Source organism: Eremothecium sinecaudum, chromosome VI (genome assembly GCF_001548555.1).
Source record: "Eremothecium sinecaudum strain ATCC 58844 chromosome VI, complete sequence".
Classification (NCBI taxonomy): Eukaryota; Fungi; Ascomycota; class Saccharomycetes; order Saccharomycetales; family Saccharomycetaceae; genus Eremothecium; species Eremothecium sinecaudum.
Window position 1 is genome coordinate 357,816 of NC_030897.1, and position 23,103 is coordinate 380,918.

The window sequence follows — 23,103 nt, forward strand, 5'->3', positions numbered from 1 at the left end:
ATTTCCTACACTTCAGAAAAGTTCTTTCGTTCCTCTTGCGCACTAGTTAGTTTACGTAATATATGTGCATGGAAATAAAGCTATATTATAACATGTATAAACCTGCTAAGACACAAAATGGATAGATGGCTGTTGCTGACGTGCATTCCTTTATCATCAATCCTTGCTTATCTACTGTAAGGTACTTCAGCGAATAATGGATTAATGGCAAATAAGTAGTCACCTTATTATATATTATCCGTTACTGAATATTATCTCTCTAAGTCCTAATCTCTTCTATAAGATAGGAATCTAAAAACTAATTTGAGATAATTAGCAGTGACTATTATATCCTGGCTTTTCGTTCCGCAAAGGTGTCTCTAATATTCTATAACTAATTTAAAAAACAACCACAATAGAGCTGTAATTAATCAGTCAAAAACTGCTGTTCTAGAAGGGGATGGATTATCTCGTCCAGCGAGGTTTGCTATCTTGCCTCTAATTGGTGAATTCGGACCTGCCGTTTGGAATAATGTCGAAGTTGCTGGCGGGAAATTAATTGCATCGGACGGAGACTTAAAATCATCCATACACTGCTTTGCTACGTTTTTATAATACCTCCAATCTTGCTTTATTTTCCTAAACTTGGCCCTTAGGAACAACCTAAATGATAATCTAGACCAATTGTCCGTTTCAAGTGAAGTCTCATTAACATAGTTTGATGAATTGTCTTTTACAGAGAAGGGAGATCGAATAACATTAGCCATCTTCCTCCTCAATGTTGTACCTGACGCTTTGCAGCTTAGTCTCAATACTATGTCAGGCGTTTCCAAGTTTGTGGTTGAAGGGATATATGCAACATTCCTATATGTCATAATCGGGTCAGGATAATGCTGCTGCTGTATGTCATTTTGAAAATATGAACGCATATCCATGTTGTTTCCGAAATCAGTACTGTGGTTCTCATCCTCAGTATCCTCTTTTCCAAAGGTTAAGTTGTGTTTTCCTTGTAGTCGTAAAGCCATGTTACTATTTATTGGCTTTAAAACCTCATGTTTCGTAGTGTCTTTGCTATCTTTTCCACTCCTTGAGGAAAGTGTTATACTACCTAACCTGGGCCTACTATTAGATTCCTGGCTCAGAATATGCTCGAAATTATCGTTTTCTTTCCCTTCATTGTCCCCTTCATCAACTTCATCAAAGATCTTGAGAAATTCAGGCTTAGGCTCTGTAGAAGCCAACTCATCGGGGTTTATAATCTTCTCACTCACAGATCTCATCACCTTTTGCCTTTCTATGTAACGTCGATGGATATCACGTAACATGATAGAGGTTTCACTCTGTTCCGAGTCAATGATGCTTCTATGTATCGGAGCCTCCTCATATTCATCATTGTTCACCCAGCGAAGCTGAACGTCCTTATCCTTTGCTACAATATCTCTTAGCTGCACATTCCGACTATATAGCAACCTTTTGTCCACCAATTCCCACTTTTGAAACTGTAGCTTAATATTAGACATTACAGTGCCATCTTCCTGAAGCAATGGCAAGTAAGCCTTAGGAAACTTAAGCGGTAAAGTCACAGAAGCCTCCACGCTCCTAGGATCCTCCAGAAAATACTCCGGGAAAGCTAGTATTCTTTCTTCAGCGTTTAACAGCATCATAAGTTTTCGATCTGAAGTAACTAATTTAGTAAATTCCTTAATATACGAGTTAACTTTACACTTCAAAAATATACTGGAAACGTAGAGATCAACCACTATCTTCCTCATCGGATCAAATTCCTTCAACTCGTACGCTTTCTCAAAAGAACACCCTGGAAATACGAATTCCACTTGGTATAAAAACCTAGAAACCGTCAACTGATCCAAAGCTTCCTCCATCTGCTCATTTGAGAGCTTAAGACTCAAAATGTAATATAACCAGTACCGGTTTCCATGAATATCATTTAACGTCAACTGCTGCTTATAACCATTCTTCAGGATTCTTGTTCTAACAAACTCTAATAGTTGGAAGTCATCTAAAGTATCTAAGAATAGAAGATCTAGTAACTTTTCAGCAAATATCTTATTAATTATCTTGCTGACACCTTTCGAGGAATAATCAACAAACATTGCTATTACCTCACACTATCGGCTTCAATAAAAATATTATTTGCTAAGTATTAAAGTTCAATTGCATTGTTAGAAGAGATATGAGATATTCTTAATTGTTTATTTGCCTCTATTTTTGTGACGTTGTTTAATTAGTTACAAATGTCAGTGCTATATTTTCTGACCGAAAACAGGTGTCAGCTTTTCCAGATTAAGAACAAAGATAATAACAAGTATTATTAAAAGGAAATAAAGCGTAAAATACAGTAGAAGCTAAGGATTTACACGCCTTTTGCTCAGCTAAACTGAATACCCGGGCCTGGATATGAGCTATGGAAGGAATACTAAGTTTCCCCCGATTGGGGTAGATGTACATAGTCTAAGTAAGCTATGTATCACATTAGACGGCAATTAGGGTTGGGATTAGCCGTGAAGAAGGAAGTTCTACTGATGAACTTATGCGATCGAGGAACAAGATTTGCTTAGGTCGGGAGGATTTGTTGGCCTTCATCTAGCTTTAAGCATAGTCAAATTTCGAGATCATGAACCCGATATTCAGATTTTATTCTCAATCTCTTAAAACGCACCCTAGGTTGACAAATGGCTTATCGGGAGGCATTCTTTTCGGTCTGGGAGACATCATCGCCCAATACATGGAGAAAACTGATGCTCCCTACGATCCTGTGAGGACATTGAGACCGTTTGTTTACGGTGCTTTGTTTGTTTCTGTAATTGGTGTCAAATGGTACCGCTTCCTCAACAATTCTGTTAGAATCAACGGTAAGCCTGCAGATCATTGGATGAATACAGCAGCCCGGGTTGCTTGCGACCAGTTGCTATTTGCCCCAGTCGGTATTCCGTTTTACTTCCTTTCGATGGCGATATTGGAAGGTGGTACACCAGAGCAAATAAGGCAAAAGCTGGCTGATAAATGGTGGCCTACTTTGGTTACTAACTGGTACATTTGGCCGCTATTCCAAACCTTTAACTTCACAATTGTTCCTGTGCATTACAGGTTGTTGACAGTGAACACCCTGTCTATATTTTGGAATACATTCCTATCCTATACGAATTCGGAAGTGAAAGTACTAGTTGATGAAGCCTAGGATTCTGGGGACATACATGGTAAGTGACAGTTATAGAGCGAAGTCAATGACACATGAATATCATATAGGTCATTACGAGATGAAGTAGATAAATATTTATTTATGTATTCCAAAAGATTGCTAATTAGTAATCTTTTTATAGTGGGGTTTCGAATGGTCGATTGTTACCTCTAGGATTTTTCACAAGCGTAGTACTGCCCATTTACATACAACCGCTATTGACCGGAGATAACATCGGTTAGTGCAAAGCTGCCGCGTTTACAGGTAATATAGGCTAACTTTAACTATGTGGCCAAGGCTAGGATCCTTCAGCTTTAATTCAGTGCGATTAATTCGCTTTAAGCCTACTCTGTTGCGCAATCAGCCTGGTTTTGCTAGTAGGAGGTTTTCGAAGGCCGTAAATAAAAATGAAATCGAAGAATACGGTAGAAGAAAAGGTTCGAAAATAGCTGGTCGTGTTTTTATTTCTTCTATTTTGTTAGGTACTGTGCTCTATCATACGAATGATACTGCCTATGATGTTATGCGGCATATTGCTATCACTACTGTGCGAGTAAGTGTTGTTACACACGCTACGTTGTTATGTTGTTATCACTATAAAAGGACACTTTCTAAGAAGTATAGCAGTGACGAAGAGTATCAGGAAGCTCTTTCTAAATGCCATAAGAAATGCGCATTAATTGCGCTACGTGCATTAGAAAAGAACGGCGGCATTCACATTAAGCTCGGTCAACACATTGGGGCAATGACCTACGTCCTACCACCTGAGTGGACGAGTACTATGATTCCATTGCAGGATCGTTGCCCGCAATCTTCTATCAAGGAGATTGACGAGTTGTTTAGACATGATCTAAAGAGGGGTTTGACGGATGTTTTCGAGACTTTTGACACAGAACCTATTGGGGTGGCTTCCTTAGCGCAGGTGCATGTTGCTACCCTTAAAGGTTCTGGAAAAAAGGTTGCCGTTAAATGTCAGCATTTGCGCTTGAAGGAATTTGTTCCTCTCGATGTTATGCTCACACAGAACGTATTTAACGCATTGGATTTTATGTTTCCAGAGTACCCTATGTCATGGTTAAGCGACGAACTCCAAAGTTCGATATACGTTGAATTGGACTTTACGAAGGAAGCGCAAAATGCCATCAATACGGCTAAGTACTTTTCCAAGTATTCAAAATTGACAGCATTGAGAATACCTCAAGTTATTTCAGCTGATAAGCGCATATTAATAATGGAGTTTGTTGAGGGAGAAAGGCTCGACAATTTGAAATACCTTGATGATAATAAGATCAATAGAACCGAAGTTTCCTCCTGTCTATCTCATATTTTTAATAATATGATTTTCACGCCAAATGTCAGTATTCATTGTGACCCACATGGCGGGAACTTGGCCATTAGAGCACTAGAGCACCCTTATGCTGGTCATAACTTTGAAATCATATTATATGACCATGGGTTGTACCGGACACCTAGTACTGAGTTAAAGCGCGATTACGCGAAATTTTGGTTAGCGCTTCTGGATAGAGATCACGAAGGTATGAAGAAGTATCTCAAAAAGTTTGCAAATGTAACAGATGAACAGTTCCCTATACTAGCGGCTGCTATTACCGGTAGGTCTATTGAAACTGCATTGAACTACGATATTAAAAAAACAAGATCCATGGAGGAAATTAACCAGATGAAACATGCATTATTAAAAGGATCGTTATTGGCACAGATCATGGCTATCCTATCAAGGGTTCCCAGAATAGTCCTTTTGATTTTGAAGACCAATGATCTGACCCGTAGTCTTGATGAGTCCTTGGAGAATCCGTTGGGCTTAGAACGTACTTTTCTAATTCTGGCTCAGTACTGTGCGAAAACAGTTTACGATGAAACTCGTGAAAACATAGACCAGTATTATAAGAAGTGGTCAATAAGATGGATATTCAACGAACTGAAGGCATGGGTTGAATACCAAAGAAGAAAAAATCAACTAGTAATATATGACATTGCATCATGGTGGAGGTCAAGCGCTTATTCAAGTATGTAATAAGACTGTACTAAATTCATAGTTTTGCAAATATTATTACGTTATGTTGCAAAATTCCTAAATATCTATGAACTACTCCAAATATGCATATTTAATTGATCTATCGGCTTGTAGCGGCTGGTACTGATGTAGAAGCAACTACTGTTGTTTGGCTCAGGCTTGGAGTCGTTTTAGTGTCTTTCGTGATCATTGACTGCAAAAACAAAGAAGGACCTCTGAACATAACTCTAATAGGCTGCAAAATAGGAAATATAGATCGATTCGGCAGATTTCCAACCAGCTCACTGCTGCCTTTAGCATATTCTTTTAACGACAGTAATTTAGATATCGAAACTGCAGTATCATGTTCGCTTGTTGCTTCCGGGCTCATAGAATTCATATTTTCATCTCTGCATAACGATACATCCATAACCTCATAGTTTACATCCATTTTTAACCTTGCGACTTCTTCTTGTACTTGCTCTAACTCACATTGTAGAATAAGCTTGTCCTGCAACAGCGACCTATTTTCCTCTTGTAAATTTAAGCACTTAGATTCCCATTGCCTATTTTGTTCTTGTAGTTCATCAGCTTGAATCTCTAGCTTGGTAATTTCATCATTATGTTGTTGTTTCATTAATTCCATTTCCTGTTTCAGGACTTCAACTGTTTGTTCTAGCTGTAGCTCATATTCTTTTCCTATAGTATCAACATCTATTACCTGTTGCTGTAAAGCTGATATAACAGCCTGAGCTTGTTCTAAAGAAGTTATTTTCTCCATAATTGAACCTTTTAACACCTTTTGTGATCTATTTTAATGGTATTGTCGTCGTGTTGTTAATTGTTGAGATGTACATCATCAAGATTCCTTAATATTGACGATTTCAATTAAATATAAACATTACTAGTCAGCAAAGTTAGAAATAAAATAAATCATGTAAAAGAAGTTCAAGAAGATTAGGTTAACTTCAAGTAGCCTCGAATGGTGCTCCAGAATCTATACTAAATATCTGGTACTCATTTACTGATAGAATACACTAAGATGAGTTGATACTACTACGTGTCACATTTATGTGTTCTATATTTACCGCTTTAAATTCTAGTGCTCCCTAAAGTTGGCTATGTTGAATAAAAGAGGCTGAATCTAGTTTTCGAATGCTAATTTTCAATTACATATTGGCATGGGTTTCACTGTTACTTTAATAAATACGGTAATACAATTAGCCGCCAAATAAAATATGCCCAGAACTGGAATACTCTAATAAGAGATTACTTCATGATATTAAAATCACCTATACTATATTATCAAGCTTATCAAAAGTGAATACATGCTATATGATCATGCCATTGTGTTTAGCTACTACTGAACGAGGGTCATATGCATCCCGTGCGTTTCTCGATGTTAGCTAAATGTGCTATTCATGCGAAGCATCCTGACAAGAATAAGGAAATGCTCTCTATTGAAGGTGAAACTAATTGGTTTTCATCTCGCCATGAATTTCTCTGTATTTTGGCTTAAACTCGCAATGAGTTCAGTAGATAATTTTACTATCCGTGATTAAGGAGAGATTGCTGAAAGTTACTAACTCCTGGAAAAATAATTGAAATCTGGTACTATATTGGGAAACAGAAGAGTTGTCGTTGTTTTTAAGGCCCAATTTATCCAAAACGTGCTTTACTTTAGTATAATTATTAAGAAGCTTTATATGCGGTGGTTTTTTTAAAATCAACTTTTGGAAAGCCTTACTTAACGTTTAAGTTAACATAATTCAATACCGCTAGAGTAAGGAGAAAGAACAAGGTGGAACACACTGGAGACGATAAAGTCTTGATAGCAATTTATAAACTTCCCTGGCAAAACGATGCTGAGTCGTGATAGTAGTGGCAAACGCAAAAGGAACAGAGTACCGTTAAGTTGTACTATTTGCCGTAAAAGAAAGGTAAAATGCGACAAAACACGCCCGAACTGCATGCAGTGCTCGAAAACTGGCGTGGCTCACCTTTGCCACTATATGGGTCAATCTTGGGCTGAAGAGCTTGAAAAGGAGATGTCTCGAGATTCGGAGTTAAAGCAACTCCGTGAGCGCGTTAAGTATTTGGAAGAGTGCTTGTCGAAGACAAACTCCAAAAGGGACACCAGGAGTACCCAAAGTCCTTATGAGACTTATGCTGCTTTAGGGCAGCAGTCTCCGAAGCTTTCTGAGGAAAATGGTGAGGGTGTGTACGATAATGATGAGCTAGACTTAACAAGGCAATTTGACATGCTACATTTAAAAAGTAATGGAACAGTGCATCTCGGTGCCACTCACTGGCTTGCTATTATGAAGGGTGATCCTTACCTGAGACTACTCTGGGGGCATGTGTTTACAGTGAGGGATAGGATGCTTGAATGGTATGCTCAGAAGAGAAAGAAGGCCCAGAATAAGGGCATGTCAAATTCATCAGGCAGATGTCCTGTAGCTCATGGAAATACATATACGACTTCTTTGCCAAAGATGGGTTGCCCCGCTGGAGCTGGGATGAATCCTTCTCTTAATCAAGCTTCTCTGCCGCCGTTCCATAATATCGCAGCAAAGTGTCCGGTAATGCATGATAGTTTAGCCTCAGTTACACCTCGAAAAGAAGAACTTAAAAGTATAGATATGAAGATACAGATGAACCAAAAAGAAGTTCTCCATAAACTAGCTGCTTTATTACCTCCTAAATCGGTAATTACTAAGTTTTTGGATTGCTTCTTCAAATACATATACCCCGTCATTCCAATCCTCGATGAACAGTGTTTTAGAAGAGAAATTTGCCAAATATTTGGAGATGAAGAAGACGATAAGCTTGCTATTAAGCTTTCAAAGTTCTCTGATTCGTCAACTTTAGGCATTCTAGTAATAATTTTGAGAATGACATGGTTGTCTTTACCGTCAAACGCATGCACTGTTGAACTTGGACCACAGTGTCAACAGCTTGTCGCTTCAAAATTTAATATTTCTCTTCCAGCAACGATCAATGATGAACCTCGACTAATAGATTTTGAACCTGTAGCAGATGCTATTACTTTAGTACGCAGGGATTTAATTCATTTTGATGAACTCAGTAGTTTTTCAAATACTAATGTTAACCTGGCTACTGTTCAATTTGCTATTTTTTACAAAATTCTGTTAATGTGCTTTCCGGAAGCTGTTCAGGATAACATCCAATCAACTCAAATAATCAGTGCTAATGACAATGAAACACATCAAGTTTTGTTATCCAGCATCGTTCAAATGGCTTTCAGTTGTGGTCTACATAGAGATCCGGATAATTTCCCTCAACTGAATTCTAATCTGCTTAGTCGCCGGTTTAATAAAGAAGCTATGGTTAACACTGAGAGGTTAAAGCATACTTGGAGAAAGATTTGGTTTTTCATTGTGTCCCTTGATGTCCAGCAATCTTTGTCGTTAGGTGCTCCCAGATTGTTAAGAAATTTAAAAGACTTTTCGGATACTAAGCTACCTAGCTCATCGAAAATAGACTATGTGAATGATTTAAAGGAATTGGTGGTTGTGAAGAATTTCACTTTGTTTTTTCAGATAGATTTATGCATAATATCAGTATTAAACCACCTTCTTAATGTTTCAATGGCGAAGACATTGCGAAAGTCGACCTTGGACAGTTTTATTCTGATACTGAAGAGATTAAGTGAGGGCGACGGTAACATTAACGATGCTTTGAACGCGTTATCTAATAAAGGTTTGCTGTTCACTACGGAGGGCTTAGTTGACCAATCTGAAGAAGACATATATACGCTACCGACTTTAGATGCAATACTTCATTCATCTCGAGGTGGTGTTAATGAAGAGAAACCTGGATTACCGCAAGATATGGCTACCATGGCTATGTTTTTTTCCAAGCATATAACATTGAGAATGCTGCTATTTCTTTTGAATTACATTTTATTTACCCACTATGAACCTTTGGGTAATGATGACCCTGGAAACAGATTATTAGCCGCAAATTATGCTCAGGAAGCTATGAATTACGCCATGGATGGCTACTGCAATGCGCTACTTTTCTTTAATACCACGAGTAAGATTAAGGAGGGTTATGTATCCATCTTTAATTATATGGAAGTTTTGTTGACCCCAGTTTGTTTAGACATAGCACATAGGGCACTACAATATATGGTTTGCTTAGTACTCCGTGCAAAATGTGGCCCATTAGCTGGAGCGGGTGACATACCAATTATTGGCAATGTGACGAGTAGCTCCAGTGATGAAGAGATCAGCGGTGACGATAAGAACTCAATTAAAAAAGAGAAATCTGCAGAATTACAAGATAACATTGCTACTCCAATTATCTTGGATTCAAATGATCAACTAGCCTCAATATTAATGGGTCGAATGTGTTTGTTTCACAAATTGACCAAATTTTTAATATCAAAATATGCTTATGTTGGAAGGATGACAAAATCTATAGGGTTTTTTATTACATTGCTGAAGACTCCTAATCAGAAAGAACATTCAAAATCGTCCTCTTCGGTTAATCTTCCTCGTATTCATGATTTAGGTGTTTCTTCAGGAATGAATGCCTTTATTAAAAATGTTCCGTCGTTGATTTTATCAGCCAATGTTGAATCTTTAAAAAGATGTCCAGTTTATCAGGATGCCCTTGGTTCCTTTTCGAGAAAAGCTATGGGTGATAGGAGTGTCTCTTCTAGCATGATCTCTATAAATTCTGCAGAGTCTACTAGCTTAAAAGTAACGGCATTACCACCGCTGAGAGCATATCAACCTATAACGTACACAAGTAACGATATTCATCGGACCTCTGTTGTCAGATACGAACCAGATCCAAAACGGCGCAAGATATCTGATCCAGATACTGAAGTACGTAATTCAGCTCCAACGTTACCGCGTCCCACCTTTTCTTCTGCGTTTCCAGTCCCAACTCTGCCTGATATAAAACAACAACATCAATCACAGTATTTGTCTTCAACAGCTCTTCCACCGGCCATTTTACCGGATGCTTATAGTACCCCTGCGGCTGGTGAAAGTGCTAGCTCAGTGGATTCTTATATCAACAAAAGTGGTACCGCTCAGGTAGCGGATCCACTACAACCATCCACTCAACACTCAGGAACTCCTTCATCAAGTACCAATTATACACCTGATTTTGAAGATTTCTTGATGGAAAACTCCAATTTTAATGGTTTGATTCTAAACCCATCAAGTATAGCCGAAGCTGTGGGTTTTGATTACAATGGCAACGGAAAAGATAACAGCTATATAAGTACTGATTTATGGCCAATCGATGATGTCGGTATAGGTGAGATACCTCAGGGAAACGATTTTGCATCATTTGTATGACTTTCTTAAAGTTAGAACATGATATAAATAATATCTTTTATGGCATAGTAAAGCTAAATTGAAGTTGTATATACTAACCAGAGGTTTATAACTGTTTCTCCATATTAAAATAAACAACTAACTTTGAAGAATCTATAAAGACGATCGTTTTGGTTATATAGAATAGACTTCTTTGTAAAAGTCTATTTTGTTTGTCATTGCGTAAGCTTCCCCTTCGTCAACAAGGGTCTTTGGCCCACATAGTACTAGCAAGTGGTTCATATTTTGTGCCTCCGTTACAAACGTGGATAATTCAACTCCCCAGTCAATACGAGTTCCGAATCTCATTCTGCTTGTAGCTGATTTGGTATGTATACTAGAGATTAAAGCACCTGTTGCATCTAGCTGGTTGGCTTCACCGTCCAAATCATCTACATATTCTAACTCGTATTCCGTTGTAATATGTTCAGGAGGATCACTAGTTTCGGTGCAGGGTGGTTCTATAGCAGCTTTGGTCACATAAATATCCATTCCTTCCTTGTCCTCCACTACATGCAGATCTCCTTTGTTCTTGACTAGCCATATAAATTTCAGGTAGTCAACATTCAGTTCGTCTCTAATATACCTGAAAGTCGGTAAACCTAAAGAAATACCACTTCCTCCAACGACAATTGCTACCCGCTTTACATTCCTTAACTTCTCCAGCGGAATTCCAGGGGAATAATTAACAACAGTGTATAAGGTACCTAATTCCAGCTTGAAGCGCCCATGTTCACGGACAATTAGTTCAACTTCGTCATCCTTCGGAAGTGAGGCAACCGTAAAAGGATGACTAGGCAAAATCCAATACAATGGATTGAATTTTCGGTAGCAGGTAATTCTCAGGTGGGAGCCTGGGCTAAAGTTGCTAGGCATGACATATCTTCCGAGTTTCACGCGTACTAAGTTAGTTCCAGCCTTATAGTTCGTGATTTTAGTCAACACATCAGTTGTCTTGCTTGATTTGATATCTGTGATAAATTGGTAAAAATATAGGCAGGCAATGCATACTGAGAACGGCCATGCGACACCTGGTCTTGCATGTATCGGCACAAGGATACACATCGACCACTGACACAGCTGGTGGATAACAAAGAACGTTTTGTATGAGTACCTTCTCATAGCTGCAGTACTTGCAAACAATAGTAGCACAATAAGAAGCGAAGTGATCAACCCGACCAGGTTCCAAACGTTCTTGATCAACTTACTAATCAAGGAAACTTTGTCGTCCAGGCTCCACTTTAAAATAAATCCAGCACCATGAACTATGCCAAAGGCGGATATAATCCTAGACAGCCATATATGCAGCGGTATTAGCTGAATGTAAATGTAATCTGACAGCAAATAGTTGGGCTTTAATGTCAGAAAGACATTTAGGAATACTAGCACATATGACAATCGTCCTAGGCGCTTCATATAAACTGCAACATTAGTGAATATTGAATAGTGGTCAATGAATGGAATACCTAGGCAGATAAATAAGAATGGTAGATGGACCATTGGCGAGGCATCGATGGTCTTTCTGTAGAAAGAATTCCGCGGTTTAAGCGAACTATTAGGGAACACCTTACGCACCAGAACCAGCACCAGAATATAGATTAATATCACAGCAAAAGCATAGAAACCATAAGGGAGATTAGCATAGTGAGCACTCCCATGTCTTTTAACCAATAGTTCGACCATTATCGTTGGCTCTTATAAATCTAATATAAAATTAAATACAATGGCAGAAGTGATTTTTGCAATAATGCTAATTGACATATTCGCCATCTCCATATGACAGGCTACACCAAACGCGTAATAATACACAAATAGCAGTCTACAAGCTCCAAGATCCAGCAGCCGCACGTTGCTGGCATTGAGTTTAGATGCTACGGCTAAATCCATTAATTAATTGTAAATACTGAACAATCACGTGACTATATGTTAAGAAGTTTCGTCTACGACGTAACAGGAGGTCAAAACCGTCCGCCCAACAGTTGGATCCAACAAATCAGTGCTGAGTAAGGAAGTTCCCTTGAGCAGCAAATGACTATCGTTTTTAAAGTCAATTGAAAGTCATCTCCAATCGCTGATAGTATTGCCTCTAGCATCCTATACAGGCCCGCTGAATAATACACTTTAGGGGGATCGGCCATATTCATTGAGTAACTGAAACTCATCACGTGATATGGTTCCAGACCGTTCAAGTCGATCCGTCCCGGGTTCGAATCCGACATGATTCCTATTAGCCGTAAAGGATCTATAGATTTAGTCAAATGTGGAAATAGTCCAAAGCAATAACAACTTTGAGACTGTTACGATATACAAAGATCCTATTGCATCATTGGACTCATTTAACCGTGGGTGTTATAGCAAACGTCTACTAGTACTTGAAGCTTTACCTATCCTAGCGTACTTGGTCCCAATACGCTGAAACTCGTTCGTTGGTGATATAGATAACTTTTAAAGCTTAATTGTGGTTGAATTGTACTAGTAGCTACAAGGATGATATGGAAGTCCGCTTCCACTAGATCTCAGCAATATATCCAGCTGGATAAAAATTTAGTAGCAAATCAAGGTTCAAATCAAGGTTCAGATGGGGTAGATTCGGCGTTTAACAATATACGGCATCTAACGTCGATTAATTTACAGACGCCCACTAGTCAGACTACTCTGGAACTCGGGATTTTAAACGTTTCTGATTTGAAACCTGTTTATCGCGATGATTTTTCATCTGCTACTGAGATGGTTCTGCTAGATCAAAATGAAGAGGATTTGTTTGAGTTTCCAATGGCCCAGAAGACAGTTTTAGATGGCTTGGTTCAAGAGATCTTCGAAGAATCGCTATCGCTTAACAGCGAACTATACTGGGAAGAGTTCCACTATACTATTGTAACTTCTAAGGCGCTGAACCTAGATGGGCTCAACTCTACTGAATTACTGGATAACAGTTTTACAAAATCTGTTAAAGATTTTAGAAAGAAGCTGCTAAGTTCTGCTCAGCGGGCACTTTCTCTACCGACAAAATATGGTAGACTGGTGATAGGCAGGAAACAGTTTTTTCTACAGAGAACTGTTGCACTACTTCCTGTGGCTCTGTTTTCGATAAAGTGCCTTAGAAAACTACTCCAGAGAAGAGGTAAGCGAAAACGTATCGTAATTACACTACTGCTAGCGATGTACCTTGCCCTGCAACAGGAGGTATTTCACTCAAACTACATTAAGTATTCTGCATTGACGAATTTAAAAGAAATGGTTAAATTACTAACGAGCTTGGACAAACTTGAGCATAATTATCATATTATTCTGAATGAACTAACGATATTCAGACCCATAACCATGGTGCAGACAAGCACGCGACTTCCATCCAATATTGCATTAATTTCTGATATACTAGTTTCTGTAACAGACACTTTGTATTATAAACTGAGACTTAATATCCGTGAGATATTGCCATTTGTGGATACAGAGGCGCTGGTTAGGTATTGCGAGATATACAATGTGAATCTGGTTTTATTGCATGGATTCCTCCACGGAGCAAGTGAACTTAGCCTATCTGACAAACTACAAAGACTGAGATCATTGAAGAAGTTTTGGCTATGTCTTCTACTGTCGGTAACAGGCTTTGATACGTATGTCACCAAAGTCTCCCCTGCTATTGCAAAAATGTTTCCTGGTTGTGAGATGAGTTACCTGAAAGAATCAGATAAGTTAAAGCTAATTGATAGGGAGTTAGTTAAGTTGAACTTCAACTTGAAGAATGCAATTTCGAGCTTCACAGCCTATAAGTCATGTATATATGATGGTATCATTTCTCCCGCCCTCAACTCGCCAATTGAAAAGACAGCACAAAGGAAGGAGGAATGTTTGTCAAAACTTGTATCGTCCACATTCAACGAATTGCAAGAGCTTCAAAATAAACTCCTACATTCTCAGGATAACGATGATAAACTTCGGCGGTATGTTCAAGAGAAGCTACTTTTCTTGCACAGCTTCTGGGAACCCGTAAAGAATGAAAAGATAATAGGGCCAGCAACTGTAGGAGTGAACTCAACTTCTACATCAGCTTTGAAGCGTAATTTCGGTGGTTTTGCGCTAAATGTCATATCTACTGCCTCTGAAGATGAAGAGGCGAGCTCTTTCAGCTGTGAGCCTGTTACACCAGTTATTGATGAGTCCGCATATGACAAACAATCAACCTTGGGAGATAATATGGCAAGCAATGGAACAGAAGATGTGTATGTCACATGTAGTGAGGAATACGACCCACCTGAATATTTAAAAGAGAAATTCAAGAAGTTATCAGAGGAACAACTTAAAATGCGTCTAAACGCTACGATAAACAGAATTACCATGGGTAATAGTAACAGATACGACGAAATAAGAGATGAAGCCTTGGCTGTCGCAGATCTTCAAATAGGTACAGAAGAAGCATACAAAGGATTCGAGAGCAGGCCTCTTTTATCCCATCACAAAGAATGTGTAATGATTCAAGAACTTAAAGAGCGATTTAAAGGTTAATATAAAGGCCAATACCGTAATTATCTTTTAAATTTTAAATAATATGAACTGATAGTTCCTACATCAAGTGGGAATATTTTTGGTTTAAAATTGTGCATCTCGAGGCTGTTATAGGTTTCGAGGAATCCGACAGCGGGCGTACACAACTCTATGCTATATATTCGCCATCTGAGGCGAATGTCTTGTCCTTATAACGTCCAAGCGATTCACCACTGTAGGACAAAGTACATGAAACTTCGACCAATATGTTTTCTTTAACTTTTGCACCAGCGTCCTTCAACCATTTCGTGCCCAATTTTAAATATGCAAGACGAGATGTTTCAGGATTGTCATTAGGAGAACCTGGGCCACTCTTTAATGGCGAGAACTCCAATGATCTATCAACCTCTAAACACCCAAACTTCTCCATTGGAATTGTATGGAAGACGTCAAAGATGAATTGCTCCAACTTTATACCGTTGATGGTATCAGGTTTTACGATTGTGTCTCTCTCAGGATCATAGTACTGAATTTTCTTCCTAGCAACGTGATAAGGCAATTCGTTACACCAATGGTCTAATTTGTCCTTAAGCATTGACACAGAGTAGTAGTGATTCACAATGTTTGCCGCACGCAATTTCAATAGCCCGGTGTTCTCCTCAGTTGCCTCTGTGGCCTCTTTTGAGATCTCTGAGTACTCAATTACAGAGGGTTTGCCACCCTTAGATACAATGAGTCCGACAGCCTCATTGGCATCTCTTTTACGAACAACTTTAGTAGCTAAGTCAAATTTGTGGCTGATCGCGTATCCTAAAAATACAGGGTCCGCAAGCTTCACTAGAACATTGTCAACAGAATACATATGTATATGTTCAATTCCACGCTCTGTTAGCTCTTCCAAGATCTTATTGTCACGTAGGGCTCTGTATAAACCTCCATTTCCATCCGGCGATTCCACTAGCTCGGTTTTTGACTTCAGCATTAACTTCTTTCCAGTCAAATCTAATGCGGGAAAAGTGCCTTGGTTGAAGAATTTCACTTGAGTAGGATCCAAACCGAAGTACTTATAATCCCTGAAAAAGTCCTCAGTTGCTGCCCGAGTTGCAGGCGATGTCATAATATACCACGGTATATGGTTCTGGCAGCCTGAAATTCGTTCCAATGTCATTAGCCGCTCGGCTTGAATTTGAAAAAGCGACTTATGAGAAGGTAACCCCACATCATAACATCCCTTAGGAAGTGATGACCCCAATCTGGTCCCCTGCCCACCAGCCATTAGAATAACAGCCACTTTTCCTCCCTTTAACGCATCCATACCCAGCTTTTCATACCGTTCGTTAACTTCCCGTGGATTGTCAACAACAGATTCATAAGAAGATTGAGGAAGTGGCTCAACCTCTCCAGAGTGGCTCGTATTTCCAGCAGCCAATTTTAGAGCTTCTTGGCATTGCTTCAAAAGCTTAACTGGATCCTTACCAGCCAAATTAGAAAGTAACTCTTTTCTTTCCACATCTGTTAGAAGTCTCCATTGCATAAACAAATGACCTTGACCGGCAGCTTCATAAGCACTCTTAGTATCCATAGTTCCTCAAAAACGCTCTAGAGCAGTCCAATAGATCACCAAACGCCCTTTCTCTCCAGTATCTTTCCATATTTAGCGGTTTATATGGCTCAAGAAGAGTAACATATGATGCCTTAAAATGTTGCCGCATTGAGTCCCGTGATCAATATTAAACAAGAGGTGAAAAACAAGAAGGGGGCGTTGGCAAATAAACAATTAAGGCTTTTTAATGATAAATACTGTAACGCCTATTTCTGTTATGGCTAATAGAGCCTCATAGGGTGAATTAGTATATGGTTGAGTTTCGGTATCAGGTTTCTTTGTTTGTATTTTTGGTGTAAATCGGTGAGCGAAATTGTATTAACTTTGGACAGCCTGTGATCAAATAATGGGTAATCGAAGAAGGTCAAAGTCTTTGAGAACCCAGTTATTCAATAGGAATTTGTATGACCAGTGGAAGCAGCAGGAGAATGTTGAAGGTATAGGAAATGAAACCGGAGGAATACCTTTGGGAGATATACCGGAATCACAAGCTGTTGATAATAACGCTATAGCGAAGACAAAGGGTGATGATATATGGAGTAGGATAGCGGGTAAACTCTTCTGTAAAGCGTGTAACGATAGAGAGCGCAAAGGGAGAACTATTCCTCTATGCCTATGTAAACGACGGAGATTAGACGAGAAGTTGGAACGTTTATATGATAGTTCCCGGGTTCTACTGGATGAGAGGACGAATAAGCCATATGTCAAGAATGATATTACATCTTCCAGATATACGATATATTCGTTCTTACCTCGACAGCTTTATGCACAGTTTTCCAAGCTTGCAAATGCGTTTTTCTACTGTATAGCATTGTTACAGATGGTTCCTACGTGGTCCACGACTGGGAATTACACGACCATTATCCCTCTTTCGATATTTATGAGCATTTCCATAGCTCGCGAGGGCTGGGATGACTATAAGAGGCATAAGTTGGATAAGGTGGAGAACGATCGACTTGTGAAGGTGCTGGTGGTGGATGTAGAGGATAGTGAGTGCGGTTCGGCTACGCTAAATTCGAAGTTAGGGGAAAACAAAAGTTTTGCAGATGAGGCGCTTCTTCAATCATACGGAGTGAGTATTGTGCAAAAACCGTGGAAATCTATTAGTGTAGGAGATTTTATACTCCTGAATCAAGATGACTGGGTTCCAGCCGATCTTATGTTGCTGACTGCAGATGGCGAAAATGACTGCGTGTATGTGGAAACTATGGCTCTTGATGGAGAAACGAATTTGAAGTGCAAGCAGCCTGTTCCAGACATCAGCAGTCGTATGCGCTCTGCGGAAGGTTTAATAAATTTCACTGCTTCAGTTACTGTAGAAGATCCAGATAACAATCTTTACAATTTTGATGGTAATGTAGAGTTCACAAACTCAAATAAGGAAAAGAAGATGGTTCCTATTGGTCTAGATAATGTTGTTTTCCGTGGGAGTATTGTTAGAAACACTAATGCCTTGGTGGGTATGGTAGTTTTCACAGGAGAGGAGACAAAGATTCGTATGAACTCCATCAAAAATCCTCGTATTAAGGCCCCTAAATTACAAACACGGGCGAATTGGATTGTTTTGTTTTTGATTATTGTTGTGGTATCTCTCGCAGTTTTGTCTCTTGGCCTACAAAGGTATTATAAACGGCGATATGTTGATAACAACAATGCTTGGTATTTATGGGGACAGGATGCAGGTATAGTAGCATCTCTGGTTTCTTATATCATCATGTACAATACGATGATTCCACTTTCGCTATATGTTACTATGGAAATTATAAAAACAATGCAGAGTCGTTTAATGATGTGGGATATTGATATGTACCATCCCGAGTCTAATACTCCTTTTCAGTCTCGGACAAACACTATTTTGGAGGAGCTAGGTCAAGTTTCATATATATTCAGTGATAAAACTGGGACCTTAACGGAAAATAAGATGGTTTTGAAACGGTTCTCAATATGTGGGTCTTCATGGACTCATGAAGTTGAAAACGGTGAAAATGGTTTCCAAAAAAGTGCGGCAAGTAATGACGTTGATGTTATTTCTGTTGAGGATGATAATAGTATTGGTAAGAACTTCGAGATCACTGAACCTGAGCCTAGAACCTCTGTTGAGTGTAAAGGAACAAGCTCAGTTACTTATAGTGGTAGACCTAGTATAGCATCCCAGATTGAAAAACTGAAGTTTGAAATATCTGGAGCCAGGAAAAAGGAGGAAAATAATTATTTGTCATCTGTACCTTCCGTGAATGCTACCGTGACAAGCTCTGAATCAAGGTTGAAATCGACATCCGATCTAATTTTGTATGTACAATCACATCCTCGTACATTTTTTGCCCAGAGAGTTAAGATGTTCATGCTGTCGTTGGCCTTGTGCCATACTTGTTTGCCGAAGAAAGTTTCAGACGACGCAGATGACGCCGATTCAATTGAGTACCAGGCATCATCACCCGACGAACTGGCATTAGTTATGGCAGCTAGAGACATGGGGTTCGTTTTTTTAAATCGAAATACAAATATTTTTACTATCAAAACATTCCCTAATGGGTTTGAAAAGGAACCCTTACTAGAAGACTATGAGATTTTAGATGTTATTGAATTTAATTCCACAAGGAAGAGAATGTCCGTCTTGGTCCGTGTCCCTAATGTACAAGATAAAGTGCTTTTGATTTGTAAAGGGGCCGACAATGTCATTCTGGAAAGGCTTCAGAATTCGGAGATGGCGTTGGAAAAGACACGTGAAATTAACATTAGTACAACGCGAAGAAAGACTGAAGAAGCAGACTTAGTCTTGCAGCATAGGAGGCAATCCATGGATCAGATATCACGTAGAGATAGCATTGGTGATATTTTACGGAATTCTATATCGGGTCGTCCAACGAGGGGAAGTTGGGCAGTCCAAGCCGCAAGCAGCAGTTACGCCATCAATCCTACAAGATCTCTCACAGATCAGGAACTTCATATTAATAGCATTGATGACTTCCTTAATATCGGAACCAAAGCTGATGAAGAAGCGGATCATCTTTACAATGCATCAAGGAAATCTTTGAGCAAGCAGCAAAGAGAAAAATATTCACGAAAAGTAGGGGAGAAAGGCAGTTCACCAGTTCAAGTTAAAAAATCTGAACAAGGGTTGCCAAAAGCTGAATATTCAGAAAAAAGGGACAGTCTTGAATCATACATTGGTTCAGATGAGCTGGTGCAAAACGAAGAATACGTGCTTGAACGGACTCTATATGATATAGATAGCTTTTCAACCGAGGGTTTAAGGACTTTGCTCTATAGCTTTAAATGGGTTTCGCAGCAAGAATACCAAACCTGGAGTGCTCGATACCAGGTAGCAAAAACAAGCATAGTAGATCGCCGAGAACTGATGGATTCAGTTGGTGGTTCAATTGAGTTCGGGTTACGTATATTGGGTGTGTCAGCAATTGAAGATAAGTTACAAGAAGGGGTCTCAGAAGCTATCGTTAAACTTAGACGCGCAGGCATAAAATTGTGGATGTTAACGGGTGATAAACGTGAAACTGCTATTAACATTGGCTATTCCTGCAAATTAATTCGCGACTATTCCAGTGTAGTTGTTTTGTCCTCCCATGCGGATGATATGACTTCGAAAATAACTGCTTTAATACAACAACTTGACGAAGGAAATGTTGCCCATTGTGTTGTGGTTATCGATGGTGCAACTTTGGCAACTTTTGAGGAAAATCCAATATTAATGGCTCTTTTTGTTGAATTATGTACGAAAACAGACTCTGTTATATGCTGCCGTGCATCTCCAGCGCAAAAGGCATTAATGGTTGAAAATATTAGGAAAACAGACAAAAAGATAGTTACACTTGCTGTTGGAGATGGTGCCAATGACATTGCAATGATACAGTCAGCTGATATTGGGATCGGTATCACAGGGAAAGAAGGTTTACAAGCTGCTCGATCATCTGATTATTCTATCTCACAATTCAGATATTTGCTGAAGTTATTGTTGGTACATGGACGTTATAATTACATTAGAACTACAAAGTTTATGTTATGCACTTTCTACAAAGAGTTGATTTTTTTTATTGCACAGCAAATTTACCAGCGTAATGTGATGTTTTCCGGTACTTCTTTATATGAACCCTGGTCTTTGACAATGTTTAATACTTTGTTCACTTCATTGACTGTTCTTTGCATCGGTATGTTTGAGAAAGACCTAAAGCCTATGACCCTTTTGGCAGTGCCAGAATTGTATTCTTTGGGAAGGTTATCCCAAGCCTTTAATATGTTTATGTTTTTGAGGTGGATGTTGGCAGCAGCAGCAAATTCCGTATTAATATGCTTTTTATCTTGGTACTGTTGGGGTTTTACATCGCTGAGTGATAATACCTTATATCCAATGGGGACCATTATCTATACTGCTATTGTTATCCTAATCAACGTTAAGTTTCAGTTTTTGGAAATGAATAGTAGGACTTGGTTGGCTTTTGGCTCGGTATTCATCTCTATTATCGCTTGGTTTTTATGGTGTTCGATGCTTCCTAAAATTTATCGTCAAAACTTTAGTACGTATGACGTCAAGGATATGCTGTACCATACCATTCCGAAAGACTATACCTTCTGGTTAACTATAGTTATCGCAGTGGCATTACCTTTAATTTTGAATATAGTATTCCTGACTTTACGAACTATGCTATGGCCTACAGATAGCAACATTTTTTACGAGTTAGAACATCAAGATGCAATTCGTAAGAAACTAGAATTGAATGCATTCAATGAATTAAAACAAGGTTGGACATGGCAAAGGGATCCACCTGCATTTTTCAGATGGAGTAAGAAGATCTTGGGACATTCAAAAGAAAACTCTAGCGTAGTTAGTAACTCCAGCTTGTCCATTAAACACACTGGAAGCGAGCCAAATGAATCAGCACTGGATACACCAAAGGCGACTGCGTTGGAGAATAACGCAGCGTTTGATTCAGATGAATTTGAACAATTACCTAGTGGTAAACTTATTAAAAGAAAGAAACAAGGTCCAAACGGTAGCCATGAAAACCTAAATGAAGGATTAACAGCTAGAATTGGCAGGAAATTAAGGCTTAAATCAAAGGACGAAGACATTAATGAAATTATCAATCAAAGATTAAGAAGTTTAGAGTAATGTTTGGAAGTCAATCATTAGTTACATATCTAACACACTGCGGTTGCTCTCTAAAACTGTAGTATCGAACTCAACTGCAAGGAATTACCCATACTGTAAAATGTATTTATTGTATATATATTATTGTTTATCTATCTATCACATAACCAAGGCTGTATAGTTCTTAGAATAGAGTGTTACAGTTTACAGCAGACAATTGTGAAGATATATATGACCAATGGAGCAAACTGCTATATGGATGCAGGTGTCCAGTATAATGCGTATATCAGAACCCTAGAGATGGTAGCAGCAGAAATACCAAAGCAACTAGTAATATTACTAGCATGTGCTGAATAGGTTCCTGCGCAGCATTGGCATCATCTGTGCGCTGGAAATGGGCTGCCTGATCACGAAATACCCTACCAAATGCATGATGTTGTTGAAAACGACCTCCAGGGCCAGAGTATACCTTAAACCCATTTGGACCACCAAAAGTAAAGGTTGTTCCTCCTCCGAAATCAAAGGGTCCGCCCATCCCAAACTGCCTTCCACCTGCACCGGAGTTAAATAAGAACGAAAATAAGTCGTCTGGGACATCCCCTGCTCCTCCGGTATTTCTAAAGAACATTCCATCACTTGGTGCATTCCTATATCCTGAAGAACCTTCGTGTCCCCCATTCCTATATGACTCCTGAGCAGCGGCACGATCATCAGGATCATACCCTAACTGGTCATAAATACGGCGTTTACTATCATCCGACAGTACCTCAAAAGCTCTATTGATTCTTTTGAAAGCTTCTGCTGCTCTTGGATGGCGATTTTTATCTGGATGTAATTTTATAGCCAGCTTTCTGTAAGCTTTTTTAATATCACCATCGCTAGCTTCCCTATCTATCTGTAAAAGCTCATAAAAAGAACTTTTATCCTTATTAAGAATGGCGTAAGTTATCTTTTCCTGTTCTTCGGTGTATTCGGTAGCTGACATTATTGGTCCTTAAAAGTACAGAATATCCTTCTTGAAACAACCTTCGTTTTGAACAGTTAAATTATAGTCTTTAAAACGAAATCTGGAAATCTCGAATTAGTAAGAGTACACCAGATTATAGAATGATCGTTCTTAGACTATATTGCTATGTTCGTCGTTATCATTGAAATATATGATAAAACTCCACTTTCGTAAATTGGTTGAAGCTCAACATGCCGACCAAAGGGCGATTCAGAAAAATTGAAGGTAACGTCGTTATAAGCTAAAACCAAAGCCCTTAATGAGTGTATAATGACCAAAATCGCACTTATACGACCTTTTAAAGCTCAAATACAATCACTATACCCCCTATCAAACTATCTACAAGTTACTTATATAAGACA

General features: G+C 38.9%; 10 protein-coding genes across 10 annotated transcripts; 5 read left to right on the top strand and 5 right to left on the bottom strand.

Moving 5' to 3' along the window:
- Positions 1 to 410: 410 nt before the first annotated feature.
- On the bottom strand, positions 411 to 2,093 carry AW171_hschr63676 (HFL150Cp; the record flags this gene model as incomplete). The annotated part of the gene is made up of 1 exon (XM_018133172.1): positions 411 to 2,093. One exon carries the CDS (start codon positions 2,091 to 2,093, stop codon positions 411 to 413), a length of 1,683 nt encoding a protein of 560 aa, XP_017988702.1.
- Positions 2,094 to 2,614: 521 nt separating this feature from the next.
- Positions 2,615 to 3,178, top strand: SYM1 (ethanol metabolism protein; the record flags this gene model as incomplete). Its single annotated transcript, XM_018133171.1, has 1 exon — positions 2,615 to 3,178. The coding sequence occupies one exon, from the start codon at positions 2,615 to 2,617 to the stop codon at positions 3,176 to 3,178; it is 564 nt and encodes a 187-aa protein (XP_017988703.1).
- Positions 3,179 to 3,464: 286 nt separating this feature from the next.
- CQD2 (Cqd2p) lies at positions 3,465 to 5,210 on the top strand (the record flags this gene model as incomplete). The annotated part of the gene is made up of 1 exon (XM_018133170.1): positions 3,465 to 5,210. One exon carries the CDS (start codon positions 3,465 to 3,467, stop codon positions 5,208 to 5,210), a length of 1,746 nt encoding a protein of 581 aa, XP_017988704.1.
- Positions 5,211 to 5,310: 100 nt separating this feature from the next.
- On the bottom strand, positions 5,311 to 5,970 carry NDL1 (Ndl1p; the record flags this gene model as incomplete). The annotated part of the gene is made up of 1 exon (XM_018133169.1): positions 5,311 to 5,970. The coding sequence occupies one exon, from the start codon at positions 5,968 to 5,970 to the stop codon at positions 5,311 to 5,313; it is 660 nt and encodes a 219-aa protein (XP_017988705.1).
- A 1,081-nt stretch (positions 5,971 to 7,051) lies between these two features.
- On the top strand, positions 7,052 to 10,528 carry HAP1 (Hap1p; the record flags this gene model as incomplete). The annotated part of the gene is made up of 1 exon (XM_018133168.1): positions 7,052 to 10,528. One exon carries the CDS (start codon positions 7,052 to 7,054, stop codon positions 10,526 to 10,528), a length of 3,477 nt encoding a protein of 1,158 aa, XP_017988706.1.
- Positions 10,529 to 10,681: 153 nt separating this feature from the next.
- On the bottom strand, positions 10,682 to 12,229 carry AW171_hschr63681 (ferric reductase family protein; the record flags this gene model as incomplete). Its single annotated transcript, XM_018133167.1, has 1 exon — positions 10,682 to 12,229. The coding sequence occupies one exon, from the start codon at positions 12,227 to 12,229 to the stop codon at positions 10,682 to 10,684; it is 1,548 nt and encodes a 515-aa protein (XP_017988707.1).
- An 804-nt stretch (positions 12,230 to 13,033) lies between these two features.
- INP2 (Inp2p) lies at positions 13,034 to 15,049 on the top strand (the record flags this gene model as incomplete). Its single annotated transcript, XM_018133166.1, has 1 exon — positions 13,034 to 15,049. The coding sequence occupies one exon, from the start codon at positions 13,034 to 13,036 to the stop codon at positions 15,047 to 15,049; it is 2,016 nt and encodes a 671-aa protein (XP_017988708.1).
- Positions 15,050 to 15,197: 148 nt separating this feature from the next.
- Positions 15,198 to 16,610, bottom strand: QRI1 (UDP-N-acetylglucosamine diphosphorylase; the record flags this gene model as incomplete). Its single annotated transcript, XM_018133165.1, has 1 exon — positions 15,198 to 16,610. One exon carries the CDS (start codon positions 16,608 to 16,610, stop codon positions 15,198 to 15,200), a length of 1,413 nt encoding a protein of 470 aa, XP_017988709.1.
- Positions 16,611 to 16,977: 367 nt separating this feature from the next.
- On the top strand, positions 16,978 to 21,756 carry DNF3 (aminophospholipid-translocating P4-type ATPase DNF3; the record flags this gene model as incomplete). The annotated part of the gene is made up of 1 exon (XM_018133164.1): positions 16,978 to 21,756. The coding sequence occupies one exon, from the start codon at positions 16,978 to 16,980 to the stop codon at positions 21,754 to 21,756; it is 4,779 nt and encodes a 1,592-aa protein (XP_017988710.1).
- Positions 21,757 to 22,021: 265 nt separating this feature from the next.
- HLJ1 (type I HSP40 co-chaperone HLJ1) lies at positions 22,022 to 22,720 on the bottom strand (the record flags this gene model as incomplete). The annotated part of the gene is made up of 1 exon (XM_018133163.1): positions 22,022 to 22,720. The coding sequence occupies one exon, from the start codon at positions 22,718 to 22,720 to the stop codon at positions 22,022 to 22,024; it is 699 nt and encodes a 232-aa protein (XP_017988711.1).
- Positions 22,721 to 23,103: the final 383 nt, after the last annotated feature.